The sequence below is a fragment of the Haliaeetus albicilla genome, chromosome Z (assembly GCF_947461875.1).
Source record: "Haliaeetus albicilla chromosome Z, bHalAlb1.1, whole genome shotgun sequence".
In the NCBI taxonomy this organism is placed as follows: Eukaryota; Metazoa; Chordata; class Aves; order Accipitriformes; family Accipitridae; genus Haliaeetus; species Haliaeetus albicilla.
In genome coordinates this window covers 71,241,616-71,255,237 of record NC_091516.1, presented here as the reverse complement: position 1 = coordinate 71,255,237, position 13,622 = coordinate 71,241,616, and the positions used below count along the sequence as shown (strand labels likewise).

Here is a 13,622-nt window from a genome sequence, read left to right as displayed (position 1 = left end):
CCGCTTCCGGCCGGGGCCCCCCCCGCGGGGCCAATCAGCGCTCAGCGCTTGACCGGAGCTAGGCGGGGACGCGCCGTGCATGACGGGAGGGAGGTCGAGACGGAGGTGGGGGTGATGTGCGCGCCGCCATGGCGGGAGGGTCTCCGCTGCCATCTCGTTGCCGTCGGGGACGGCCTCGGCCGCGCCCGGCCCCGACAGAGACGGGAAGCAGCGCCCGCTTCCATCGGGAAACCTGCTCCCCGCTACAGACGGCGGGGACTGGCGTGGGCTCCGCGCCGCCGGGTCTGCTGCCACGCACAAGATGGCCGCCCGGCCCGCCGCCCCGGCGAGACTACGCCTCCCAGCATGCTCCGCGGCCCGGCCTTCCGTGACGGGAGGGCCCTTCCGCCGCCAGGCTCGGACCGGACCCCGGCCGCGCTGCAGGCCCCGCTCCGCCTCGGAGCAGCCCGGGGCAGGTGAAGGAAGGGAACAGAAAAGCGGGGTTTGCTCTCTTCAGGCGGGGGCTGACGGTCTGCCTTTGCTGCGGCCGGCCGTTCCCCTGCCAGGCCGTTCGCCTCACAGCATACCAGAGGCCTCGGCCTACAGCCACAGGCCAAACCAGGAAAACGGGGCGGGGGGGGTGAACGTCTTATTTCTGTAAACTGTCTCTCCTTTGGAATCCTCCCAGGCAGATTAAACCTTCCCTGAATGAAGACCCTGTCCTGGTTTCAGCTGGGGTAGAGTTAATTGTCTTCCTAGTAGCTGGTACAGTGCTAAGTTTTTGAGCTAGGTATGAGAAGAATGTTGATAACACACTGATCTCTCCACTCGTTGGTAAGTAATGTTTAGACTAAAGTCAGGGATTTTTCAGCTTCTGATGCTCAGCCAGCAAGAAGGCTGGAGGGGCACAAGAAGTTGGGAGGGGACACAGCCAGGACAGCTGAGCCAAACTGGCCAAAGGGATGTTCCAGACCATGTGATGTCATGCCCAGTATATAAACTGGGGGGAGTGGGGGTGGAGGGATCACTGCTTGGGGACTAACTGGGTGTCTATTAAGCAGGTGGTGAGCAATTGCATTGTGCATCACTTTTATATTCCAGTCCTTTTAGGATTACTGTTGTCATTTTATTAGTATTATCATTATTGTTTCTTATTTTCTGTTCTATTAAACTGTTCTTAACCCACGAATTTTACTTTTTTTTTCCAATTCTCTCCCCCATCTCACTGCGGGGGGGGAAGTGAGTTTGCTGCTGTGTGGTCCTTAGTTGCTGCCTGGGGTTAAACCACGACAGACCCTTATTTTTTGAGAGTAAGGTTTGATTCTCTCCTGAATAAAAAAGAGGAAGAAGGATGTTTTGGGGAGAGAGAATGGAGCCCTTCCTTGCGGGCAAGACAAGTGGTGTCTCTTCTAGATGGGGTGTCACCTTCTGTTCTTCATCAGTCAATTAACAGTTCCTTGCATCCCCATTAATACAGTCACCCACCTCAAAAACCATTGATTAATTTCACTCCAGTATTTTCAGTCATTTCCTACATGGCTATCACAGGTGGAAGATGCTGAATGGGAGAGGTGAGTATGGCTCATTACCAGTGTTGACTGACAGAAGGCAGAAGACCTTGGTGCTGAGGGTTAACCCCGGCAGGCTGCGAAGCTCCACGCAACAGCTGGCTTGGATTGGGGGAAGAGGAAAGGGAGGGTAAAAGCGAGCAGCCTGGTGACTCAGGATGAAAACAGTTTCACAAGCAAAGGAGAAGTGGAAGAAAGAAAGAAAAGAAAGCAAGTAATGCAAAGGCAAGAGGCGAACACCTACCACCACCCGTGGGGTAGACCTGTGCCCAACCACTTGCCAAGCAAAAGCTGGCTAACCTCCCGAAAACCCCTCCCCTCCCTTTTGACTGCTGAGGGTGGTATGATGTGGCATGGAATATCTCTTTGGGTAGCTGGGGTCGTCTGCCTGGTTGTGTGCACTGCTCAGCAGCAGCCAAACCATCAGGGCGTTGTCAGCACTGTTACGGTCACAAGTCTAAACCACAGCGACACAGGAGGTGCTGCAAAGAAAATGACCTCAATCCTGTGCACTTGGGAAAACAGGCGATGACTTCCGAACACCTCACTTCTGCCGTACGCCCCAGAGATGTGTGTGAACATTGTCTAGTTGTCTGGGCAGTAACGCTTCTGGGGTGTAGCAACAGGCTCAATGCCTGTCAAGTGCTCATCATGTTTGAGTATTGCTAGTCTTAACGGACATGCTGTAACATGGCAATGAAAAGAACGATACCACGTTGCTCTGAGCTTCTAGCACTGAGCATTTCCTAAACACTGCTAAAACTGAACTTCACGGTAATTGTAAAAAGAACTGAAAATCTAAGCATTTTAAGCGGATGAGAATGCCTGGCAATAGTAATGGAGCAGCTGGGCCTACACCTGTCATTGAAGCATTGTGGGCAATTGCTAGCCTGTTGATAGTCGCCAGCTCTGCTTGACGTGCCTTCTCGAGAAGGTGTTTTGGGAACAGTTGGCTTTCTCTGAGCTGCAGCTCCTGAGAACTCATGGTGTCTAGCTGCAGTCTGACCCTGCAGGGTCCTGTCCCTGTCCCCCTGAGGGTCCAGATCCCATCCCCCTGGGGGGTCCCATCCCATCCCAGGGACAATAGACAGCAAGGTATTGTCTGACATCGAGAGGCTGCTGTCATGGCGGGCCACAGGCATGGCTGACTATGGCTCCATTTCATATTGGGGACCTCCACGCCTGCCCACACTCCCACTGCTGGAGCCCACTCTCCACACGTTGAGCACCCCATGGATGCCTGGGGAAGCAATGCCACTCTGGTGAGAAGAAGGTGGAGAAGCAACGGGCAGCAACATGCACGATTTCCTACATGTACACACCTAGCGGGCTTGGCCAGGACCTGGTTAGGGACCTGCTGCCGAACAGAGAAGCCCAGGGGATCTCACAGCCCTCACAGGGGCACGTGTGGGGCCAAGCAGACCCTCCAGAGAAGCCAGGGCCTCTCACAGCCCTCACAAGGGCAAGCATGAGGACAAGCAGAGCCTCCACAGAAGCCCAGGGTTTCTCAAATCCCTCACAGAGGCACGCATGGGGCCAAGCAGACCCTCCAAAGAAGCCTAAGGGCCTTTCACAGCCCTCGTAGGGGCAAGCATGGGGCCAAGCAGACCCTCCAGGGAAGCCCAGGATTTCTCCAAACCCTGTCAGGGGCACACGTGCGGTAAAATAGACTCTCCACAGAAGGCCAAGGCCTCTCACAGCCATAGCAGGGGCATGCGTAGGGCCAAGCAGACCCTCCAGAGAAGCCCACGGTTTCTCAGATCCCTCACTCAGGAATACATGGGGCCAAGCAGACCCTCCAGGGAAGCTTTGCATTAATCCAAGCCCTCTCGAGGGCACATATGGGTCCAAGCAGACCCTCCAGGGAAGCGCAGGTCCTCTCCAAGACCTCTCAAGGGCAAACGTGGTGCCAAGCAGACCCTCCAGAGAAGCTCTGCATTGATCCAAGCCCTCTTGAGGGCACGTGTGGGTCCAAGCAGACTCTCCAGGGAAGCCCAGGATTTCTTCAAACCCTGTCAGGGGCACACGTAGGGAAAAGCCGACCCTTCACAGAAGGCCAGGGCCTCTCACAGCCCTCGGAGGGGCACGCATGGGGCAAAGCAGACCCTCCAAGAGAAGATCAGGCCCTCAACAGGACCTCGCAGGGGCACGTGTGGGCCCAAGCAGACCCTCCAGAGAAACCCTGGGTTTCTCACAGCCCTCGTAGTTGTACATGTGGGACCAAGCAGACCCTCTAGCAAATCCCTCACAGAAGCACACGTGGGACCAAGCAGACCCTCCACAGAAGCCCAGGGCCTGTTACAACCCTCAAAAGGGCATGCGTGGTGCCCAAGAGACCCTCCAGAGAAGTCCAGGATCTCTCCAAACCCTGTCAGGGGCACACATAGGGAGAAGCAGACCCTCCAGAGAAGCCCAGGGCCTCTCACAGCCCTCACAGGGATAAACACTGAGCAAAGCAGATCCTCCAAAAATCTCAGGGCCCCTCCAAGACCTCTCAGAGGCACGCGTGAGGCTAAGAAGACCCTGCAGAGAAGCCCATGGTTTCTCATAGCCCTCATAGGTGTACACTTGGGGCCAAGCAGACCCTCCAGGGAAGCCCAGGGCCTCTCACATCCCTCGCAGGGGCATGCATAAGGAAAAGCAGAGCCTCCAGAGAAGCCCAGGGTTTCTCACAGGCCTCACAGGTGTACACATGGGGCCAAGCGAACCCTCCAGAGCAGGCCAGGGTTTCTGAAATCCCTCGCTGAGGCATGCGTGGGGCCAAGCAGACCCTACAAGAGAAGCCCAGGGCCTGTTACAGCCCTCTCAAGTGCACGCGTGGGGCCAAACAGAGCCTCAAGAGAAGCCCAGGCTTTCTCAAAGCCCTCACAGAGTCACGCGTGGGGCCAAGCAGACCCTACAAAAGAAGCCCAGGGCCTGTCACAGCCCTCGCAGGGATATGCATGGGGCCAAGCAGACCCACCAAAAAAGCCCAGGGTTTTCCAGAACCTCTCACAGGCACACGTAGGGCTAAGCAGACCCTCCAGAGAAGCCCCGGGTTTCTCAAATCCCTCGCTTAGGCATGTGTGGGGCCAAGCAGACCCTCCAGAGAAGCCCAGGGCCTCTCCCAGCCCTCACAGGTCCCCACGCAAGGTGCTACAGGGACGCCGCCAGGGTCTGGGGACAAGCCTGGCTCTACAGGGCCATGTGCGGGCCCTGCTGGGGCTCTTGTGGGGGCCTGAGGGACAGCAGGGCTCCCCAGGGGTGCAAGTGGGACCCAGTGTGGTCCCTCCATCTGCCTGGGTGGCAGCAGGGCTCCACAGGGGTGCCCAGGGGACCTGGCAGGGTTCCCCTGGGGACTTGCAGGCAGCAGGGCTCCACAGGGCCTCGTGCAGGGCTGGCGGAGTAGGTCCCCTACGGGTGCCTGGGGGGTGACAGGGAGGTGTCGGTACGGCGGAGAAGAGCTCACACAGCACCTGAAGTTCCACAGTCTTTTTATCAATGGCAGGGAGACACGCAGGCCAGTTGCGCTCAGGGCTCTGCCTGTGCCCTGCAGGATGCACGTTTCCTTCCTGGGTCGCAGTCCAAGGCGCTGCCGCACATGGCTGCTGCCTGTGGCTTCACAGCCAGCATGCCCACGGGAGCCGCAGACCGTGGCCCTCCCGTCCCCTTCCCCATGAAACAGGAGTGCTGGGGAGCACGGGCGTCCATCCAGGCTGGGATCTGGAGATTCTGGGCAACGCAAGGTGCGGTGGTGTGTCCTGCATGGCCCTGGGCTGCTGGCAAGCGGGCAGCTCCAGCTGCTCAGGTGGAGCCAGCGTGCAGAGCACCCCGGGCTCAGCCCTGCACACAGCTCCGGCAGCACAGCCAGCCATCTCCCAGGGCACGGGTCGTCCTCCTCCATGCCCTCTGGAGCCGGTAGCGCAGCGCTTGCAGGCTGAATCCAGAGGGAGGCTCTTCCACCGCAGTGCCCAGCGTCCGCAGGGTTTCAAGCGCCAGGGAAGAGACCGAGGGGCTGCTGTCGTTCGCCTTGCCTTGAAGGGCTGGGACAGAAAGGAATGGAGCTGAGGTCAGAGCCTGGATCTGTGGGGACCTAAGGAGCCCCTCCAGCCAGGGCCACCCCAGCCCCCACAGCTCTTGCCAGGGCCAGGAGGGAGGCAGGGGCACCAGCATCGGCCAGGGCCAGCAGGGAGGCAGGGGCTCCGGCATCGGCCAGAAGGGGCTGCCCACCGCTGCCCCACGTGCCCCTGAAATCTCCCCCGGCTCTGTCCACGCCACCCCTCACCCGCGCAGGGAGCAGAGCCCTCCCCGGCCAGGGCAGGGATTTGCGCTCCCTACCCAGGGTCTTTCCTGCTCCCTGCCAGCCCCCGCAGACACCCCACTGCCCCCACTCACCCTCGTAGATGACCTGCAGCTTCTCCTGGTGCCCATCCCTCAGCCGCTGCCCAGCGAGCCCTAGGCACACACAGCCCATCACAGATCCCGCTGGCCTGCCCGCCCCAGCAGCCCAGCTCCCCCCAACCCGCCCCACATGACTGGCCACGCGCCCTCCTCCCCTTGGGCAAGGCTGGCCCCAGGGCGGTCCCCTGAGCGTGAAGCCCAGGGCGGCTGCCGGGGACCTGACAAGGCTCCCGCCAGCCCCCCCTGCGTGGGCAGGAGTGGGAGAGGGCGGCAGGGAGCCCCGTGGGCGCCCAGACCCGCATCAGGCAGTTGGGGCTCTGCAGCTGCCCGGCAGATTCGGCAGCAGCTGTGGCTGGGACTAAGCCACCGGCGGGCAGGGAGGGACCCTTGGCGGGCTCGTGGCTCACCAAGGAACTTGACGGCTGCCTCGCGCAAGGGTTCCTGTGGGCTCTGCAGGTACGGCAGGCTCTGGTCCAGGTACTCCTCCACTCTGCTGCTGTTCTCCGCCAGCTGGTGAGAGCACGAGGGGACCGGGTTGGTGCAGAGCCTCCCCTGAGGCCCAGGCTGGCCTCCCCTACCTTCCCGTGCCCGGACACCCACGACGTCCAGCCAGCAGCGGGCTGGTGCTGGGCTTTGGAGGGAGCAGAGGACAGGGTGCTCCCCGGGGTGCTGCGGTGCCACCCTGCCGCCAAGGCCCAGCGGGGCACCCCTGGGCGCCGGGGGGGGAAGGGAGCCCATGTGTGCTGCAGGCAAGCGGTGCAGGGGCACAGCTGCCAGCCCCACGCGCTCGGCACCGGGGGAGAGGGGCTTCTCCAGGCTGGCTGTGGGGCTTCGGGGCCGTCCTTACCAGGCGCTCAGCAACCCTCCAGGTCTGCTCCGTCTCCAGCAGCTTCCGGAGCTGCCTCCGCTTCAGGAGCTTGGCAGCTCCAAGGAGGGCTTCCCGAGAGGCCTGCAGAGCACCGGAGACTGGGAGATGGCACCGCCGCCCAGGGGCCAGGACCTGGCGGTCCCTGGGCAGAGCGAGAGTGGGGGCCTGGCAAGGGTTGGGGGTCCACACCCTGGCCTTAGACACCTACAGCACGCTGCGAAACCCACGGGAGCTCCGGGGCATAGGTCTTTGTGGGTGCGCACTGCTGCCAAGCTCTGCTGCGTCAGGCAGGGCAGGGGTAGGAAGAGCCCCTGCCCGCCTTCTCAGCTGCTGCCAGCTCTGCGGCCACAGGCAGGGAGGGCCTCTGAGCCCTCCCCATGGACTCTGGAGGTTGGGTCCCAACTGAGGCAGCACGTTCCAAGTGCTTGGAAATGCCCACCTGAGCTACGCTGTGGTCCTCGTCATGCAGGTGGAAGAACAGGGGCATCAGGCTCCTCCGCACCTCCTTCCTCATCTGCTTCGCGTGGGTGCCGACTGCGACATCCACCGCATCTCTGTGGAGGAGGATGGAGTGCTCGCGCACGAAGCTGGACTCCTAGGAGGAGAGAAGGAGGAGGGGAGGACCTCAGTCCTGGCTCCTCCAAGCCCATGGTGAGGGCAAGGAGAAGAACATGTGCGGAGAGGGACGCACGGGCCCCGGGCCACACACACGTGCCCGCCCCGCCCCGCAGGCATGCTAACCGAGCCTCTGCTTTCCCGCCGCCTTACATTTTCAAAGAGCGGCAGGAGCACCATGAGCAGCTGCAGCGCGATGGGGACAGCCGTCTGCCTGTCCACCAGGCAGAGCGTGTTCCTGAGGACAGTCAGGGCCGCCGTCCTGATGCTGCAGTCGTCGTCCTGCAGTCGCTGCGTGACCTCTGGCAGCAGGCCTTGCAGAGTCGCCGCCTACACCAAACAGGCGATCTCATTGTGTGACCGCAAAAAGAAACCGCGCTGGCAGACCCGCTCTGCGTGTAGAGGGTGCGGTGCCGGTCGCGCAGACGTCTGCCCGTGTGCGGCACAGCCCGGGGCCTGGCCTGAAGCGCTCGGGGCCACCCAATGGGTGACGGCGGGGCAGCAGCCACTCTTCCCGTCGCTCCCGCCGCTCCCGCCACTCCGCTTCGTGGCACAGCCCGAGCAAGCTGCTGCACGCACCCCCACCCGCAGCCCAGCCCCAGGCGGAGACCCTCGCTGTGCCCGGCTGCCCCTGCTCACCTTCTCGGGTCTCCCAGACAGCGTGGCGAGGCTCGTGACTGCCATCCTGCGCAGCACCAAGCTCTCGCTCCGCAGGTGGAACCGGAGGACGTAGAGGGTGGCACCATCGACGCGCTCAAAGTCGTTGTCGTCCAGGAGCTGAAACGCACCAGGCAGCGGAGTGAGAGCCTGGCACGGCCAGCAGAGCTCCCAGCTGGCTTGGGGCAAGGCACCAGGGCTGGTCACAGCCCAGGCGGGAGGCAGGAGGGCCCGCAGAGGGCCCTCACCGCCTCGCCTCTGCCCTCTGCCTCATGCCTGCAGCCCAGCTTTCCCCGCCTGCCCTCAGAGAGGCAGCGCTCGCCGCCAGCCCCACCTCGACAAAGACGGCCATGGTGCCGATGTCCTGGTAGACCCGGAGACCTCTGAGCGCCTGTGCGAACAGGGAGGCGCAGCAGGCCGGTGCTTCACGCCGCAGCACCCTGGCCGGGGGGGAAAAAGGCATTGGCGGCAGCCAGCTGGGCAGGCAAACCTCTCTGGGGCTGCGCTGCCAGCCCCAGCCATTCCCCCCCAGGCCAGGCCAGGCCAGGCCAGGCCAGACGGGGCAAGGCTGCCTTCGTGCCTTGCCTTGGCTGCTTGTGCCCCACCGCCCGTGAGGAAGGCGATTGTTGCGGGGGGGTCCTTTGGCCCGAGGGTAGAAACGCCAGGGGAGACGAGGACAACCGAGAAGGCTCTCACCTAGTCAGCACGGCGATACCGGTGGGGTAGGTCTCGGGGCTCAGGAGCGCGTCCCAGGCACCCTGCCTCCCGATGTCTTCGGCCAGGGAGGTGCTGCTCAGGCAGTGGAACAGAGCTTGCATGGTGCTCACCACGCTCCTGCACACAGAGCAAACCACGGTCACCCGTGGAGCCCCAGGCCCAGCGCTGGGCCCTGGGCAGAGACCAGGGAGCAGGGACAGAGCACCTGATGGGGCGGACTGGAGGAAGGTTGGCCTCCCTGCTGTGGCTGTCAATGGTGCAGCAGCCCCACCCTGGGCTCTTCAAGCTGAAGGACATCTGGAGGACCACAGCCATGAAGAGCTCGTCGACAAGTACGCGCACGCAGACTTGGCTGGAGGGCACCAGGAAGATCTCGTGCATGGCGCTAGCTACCTGCGGAAAACAACCAGGGAGCGCTCTCGCTGCAGAAATGTCCTGCGGCACTGCCTGGGGCTGGGGGCCTCAGGCACTGCCCTGAGCTGAGGGAGATAGATGCCAGGGCAGAGCCCGGCTCGGCTCGGCGGCCTGGCCCGGAGCTCAGCCGTGGGGGACTCTTGGGGCTCGGCTCCCTTTCGTAGTGCGGGCACGCGAGCCGAGCCTTTGTGCTCCAGGCTTCCCGGCGGCCGAGCAGGCAGGCGGCGGTGGCGAGGAGGGAGGAGAGCCGCCAAGGGCAGCAGAGGCAGGGGCAGGCTGCCTGCCCGTGTGCTGCGGGGCCGAGCAGCACGTGCTGCCCTGCCTGGCTGTGGCCCCAAGGCCCCTGGCCCAGGCGCCCCTGGGGAGGTCCAGGTTTGGGGGCAGGCGGAGAGGGGGGGACGGGCTGGAGAGGGGCACGCAGCCCCGGGCCGGGGGAGCAGGCCTCATCCAGACACTCACAGCCAGGAAATGGTAGCGGCTGCATTCGTCCGTGTAGTCGTGCTGGATGGCGTCTTCCTGCAGAAGCAGCAGCCTCCTCAGCACGCTGTCCGCCAGGCAGGGCTCAGAGGCCAAGATCCTCCACATGGCCCTGGCAGTGCTGCAGAGACCGAGCGTGCCGTCAGGGGGCTGCCTCGGCCACCCCCCCTTCTGCCTGGGCGGGCCCCAGAGGTCCTGAGCTGCCCTCGAGGCTGACTGGCCACCTACCTGTCACAGTACGGGGAAGCCCGCAGCAGGCCGGCGGTCACCTTCCAAGGGTTCAGGTGGGCCACCTGGACGAGGGTCGTCCTCAGGATGTCCTGGAGCGGCTTCTGGCTGAGGTGCGCCAGCTGCACGTGGATGGCCTGCGTGATCTCTTCCACCTGGTGGAGGCAGCGGGGTGCAGCGGGGTGCAGTGCAGCCACGGGCCCAGCTGCCACCGAGAACCGCTTCCCTCCCGTCGCTCCTTGCTGGCCTCAAAGGCCGCCCACCCGCCCGTCCGTCGGGCGCTCCCGAGCCCGGGACTCGGGGCGGGGGAAACGGCCCCCGCAGGGCAGGCGCACAGGGCGATCCAGCCGCACGCTGCCTACCTCCGTCAGCTCCGAGCACGAGTGTCGCAAGACCACCTCCAGCACGTTGGCAACCGTCTGGGTGTCAGAGACCCTGGGGTGCACCATGTTCCTCAAGACTGTCAGGAGGAAGTCGCTCCTCTCCTTCGGCAGGAGGAAGCTCCCAAACACCTGAGGGAGGGAGGGAAGAGGTGTCGCAGTGAGTGCCCTGCTGGCGGGGCACGGCTGAGCAGCGGGGGTGGCTCTGGAGCGAGAAAGCGGGGGCGGCGCTGGCCTCCTGCCCCAGGACAAGGGCCAGCAGCAGGGGCTGCTCCGGAGGGATTGCAGCCATGGGGCGTGTGGGGAGGAGAGGGAGCTGCCCTGTGGGCTGAAGGAGGGGCACGGGGGGGCAAGGTCATGGTGCGCTAGCTCTGCCGGCCACCGGAGCTCGTGGTGGCCGGGACAGCTGGAGCTGCTGCACTGATGCTGTGTTAAAGCCTCAGGAAAGCTCCTCCCTGCGGAGAGGCGGCGGGACCCCGCAGCCCGATCCGTGGGAGGCTGTGCCGTTCCCCGCGACGGCTGACACACCGGTTCGCCCAAGCAAGGAGAGAAGCGAGGGAGAAGCTCGTTACCGTTGTCTCGTCAGCGGGCTCCTTGGGCCAAAAAGTGCTAGCGCTTTCCCGCTCCGTTGGTAGCTCTCGATCCTCCCGTGCTGCCTGGCAGCCTGGGCAAGAGGGGAGACACAGGGTGAGCTGGAGGCAGCAGGCGAGGGTGTGAGGGAGAGCTCTGCGCCCGGCTCTCCGTTCCGTGGGGAGCCAGAGACGCAGCAGTGCGCCCGCTTCCAGGGGAGGAGGGGAAACCCTCCCTCTTAGGCTGCCGAAGGGCACAAGAGCTGGGTCTGGCTGCCTGCTCGGGAGGAGGAGAGAAGCCTGGGAGGCTGCTGCCGCAGGCTCTCCAGCCCAAGGGTTCTCGGGACGGGCCCCAAGCCGCCCCTCCGAGGCGGGCTGCCTGGGCCCTGGGCTTGGCGCAGCACGGCTGCTCCCCTGCTCCAGCCTCGCAGGAGTTTGCTGCTCCTTCCTCTAGCAGAGGAGGGGGGCTGAGGCGGTGCGGCGCCTCGCCTGGGCCCATGTGGCTGGAAGGCCCCAGCATCTCTCACCCTGTCGCAGCAGAACGAAGCTGTGCAAGGCACCGAGTGCCTCCGCAGCCGCGCAGCTGATCTCCTGGTCCTCCTCGGCACAGGACAGAGTGACGTGCCCCATCAGCTGCCCCAGGAATTGCACAGGCTTCTCTTTGAAGAGGAAGAAGTTGCCTTTTCTGAAGGGCACGGCCTGTGGGAGAGAGGAAGGAGCGGTAGCAGGGCCAAGCTGCGGCCGATGGGACGAAAGCCCTCGCCTCCGAGAGCGGGCCCCACAAGGGAAAGCAAGGGAAGGCAAGGGAAGTGATGGGAAGGCAAGGCAAGGCAAGGCAAGGCAAGGGAGCGCAAGGCAAGGGAGCGCAAGGCAAGGGAGCACCTGCGGGGCTGCAGCAGGAGCCCCGGGGCCAGGGGGCTGGGAGCGGGCGGTGGCGGTGGCCAGCCTTCCACGCTGAAGCCGCTGGGCAGCAGCCCAGGGGAGGGAGGGCTGCCGGAGCCGGGCCTGCAAAATGCTCCCATGGCCCGGGACGGAGCTGGCTCCCGAGAGAAAAGGCACGGGAGAGAGCAGCTCCCAGGGAGAGGGGCAAAGAGGCTGGCGCACGGCTGAGCCTTACCGAATCCCCTGCCCTGCGCCCAGGCTTCCCTCGCAGGCAGCCCAGAGCTACCGGCTACTCTGGGGCACTGGGGAGGGGCGAAGGGTGCCAAGAGGTGGCCTGCGCCACAGACACCTTACCTCCAGCATCAAAGAGGACATCCAGAGCTGGCTCAGGTGGACAACCCTCCCCACAGCCCTCTGGCGCCTAGCCACTTCCTGGGATGGCATGAAGGGCAGCAGGACCTGAGAAGGGAAAAGCTGTTGGCCTTGGGAAATGGCGGCGGCTCCTGGAGCGGTGGCTCTGCCAAGCACCTGGCGGGGCTTCAGCAACGTGCCGCCAAGGCTTCCCCCGGACAGGAGGAAGGCCTGGAACGCGGTCCGGCCGCCCCGGCACCTCGGGGACCATTGCCGACCATTGGTGACCTGCTGCGCTCAGGGAGGCAGCCGGATCCCCAGCCGCCTCTGTCCCCTTCCACGCGCTACCCCAAAAATAGCCGCGTGTCCCTTCTCCAGGAGGCCGGGAACCTGCAGGGGGGCCTGCGCCAGGGAGGCCGGGCCACGGCCCCTGGGGAGGCCAGAAGAAGAGAGCTTCAGGGCCGGGCTCCCCTTGCACCGTGGCCACGTCCCAGCAGACCTCCGGCCTGCTGCCATCTGGGGGGGAGAGCGTGAAGGGGGTGGGCAGCAAGGGCAGTGGCTCAACGGTGCCAGCTGCCAGAGCAGGGGGCCTGGGAAGGACACTCAAGACTCTTTCCGCTGCTTGGGCTCGAGGCTGGGGCGCGCACACTCCAGAAGGTCGCGTCGCTTTAGGGTAAGCTCTGCTCTTGGCAAACGCCTGACCTGCAAGATCCTCTCCACTGTCTCTTCGCTGGAGCTCAGCCCAGTGCCGTACATCAGCACCTCCAGCACGCTGTCCAGAGTTCTCAGGATCTGCGAGGGGGTACAGTGGGTGAGGTGCTTGCACCGGCCCTTCTTCCTCGCAGGAAGCTGGCTCGAGTCGCTTGCACCTTGTCCTGGGTTCAGCTGGGATAGAGTTAATTTTTTTTTACAGGAACCTGGGAGGTGGGGGGGCATAGCCGGGGCAGCTGACCTGAACTGGCCAAGGAGCTATTCCATACCATGTGACATCATGCTCAGTATATAAAGGGGGAGCGGGCCGGGGGGTGGGCGCTTCTTTTCGGTGGGGGAAGTGGCAGAGCGTCGGGTCCCGGGTGGTGAGCAGTTGCACTGTGCATCACTCTTTTTGTATACTTTTTCATTAGTACCGTTGTTGTTGTTGCAATTTCTTTGTGTTGTTCCAGTAAACTGCCTTTATCTCAACCCTCGAGGTTCCAGGTTTGTTTTTTTCCCTCTCCTCCGTCTTCCCCCCCATCCCACCGGAGGGGGGCGGGAGGAGTGAGCGAGCGGCCGCGTGGTCCTTTGTTACCGGCTGGGCTGAAACCACGACACACCTGAAGCGGGCCTCAGCTGCCCGCCCTCTGATGCCCAGGAGAGGCCTCCGGGTCTCCCTGCTCTTCCTTCTCCTGTCGTCATCTTCCAGCAGCCAAAGCCAACTCGGCAGATGTGCACAGGGACTGACCGGCGGGCTCTCTGTAGCTCAGCCCACGCTCACCTCAGCATTGAGCGAAGCACATTCGCTGTCCGTCTGCTGCGCCGGAGGAAGATGGAAGATGCT

General features: G+C 63.6%; 1 protein-coding gene across 1 annotated transcript; it reads right to left on the bottom strand.

Moving 5' to 3' along the window:
• Positions 1-4,948: 4,948 nt before the first annotated feature.
• Positions 4,949-12,601, bottom strand: LOC138683912 (maestro heat-like repeat-containing protein family member 7). Its single transcript, XM_069777224.1, has 17 exons — positions 12,434-12,601; positions 12,089-12,376; positions 11,380-11,551; positions 10,856-10,947; positions 10,266-10,415; positions 9,904-10,058; positions 9,658-9,796; positions 8,990-9,177; positions 8,764-8,901; positions 8,402-8,507; positions 8,050-8,187; positions 7,564-7,740; positions 7,235-7,390; positions 6,775-6,876; positions 6,335-6,437; positions 5,922-5,981; positions 4,949-5,569 (listed from the first exon to the last, which is right to left on the bottom strand). Exons 1-17 carry the CDS (start codon positions 12,599-12,601, stop codon positions 5,364-5,366), a joined length of 2,538 nt encoding a protein of 845 aa, XP_069633325.1. The 3' UTR covers positions 4,949-5,363.
• Between the last annotated feature and the right edge of the window lie 1,021 nt (positions 12,602-13,622).

What these genes read in the sequence shown, in the direction of transcription:
- LOC138683912 (XM_069777224.1), bottom strand. Translation starts at nt 12,601, where the DNA reads ATGGCAGCAGGCCGGAGGTCTGCTGGGACGTGGCCACGGTGCAAGGGG. An exon ending in TGTCCTCTTTGATGCTGGAG is followed by an intron (nt 11,552 to 12,088) that starts GTAAGGTGTCTG and finishes TCTCTCCCACAG; the next exon opens with GCCGTGCCCTTCAGAAAAGG. An exon ending in GCTTCCCCGTACTGTGACAG is followed by an intron (nt 9,797 to 9,903) that starts GTAGGTGGCCAG and finishes CGGTCTCTGCAG; the next exon opens with CACTGCCAGGGCCATGTGGA.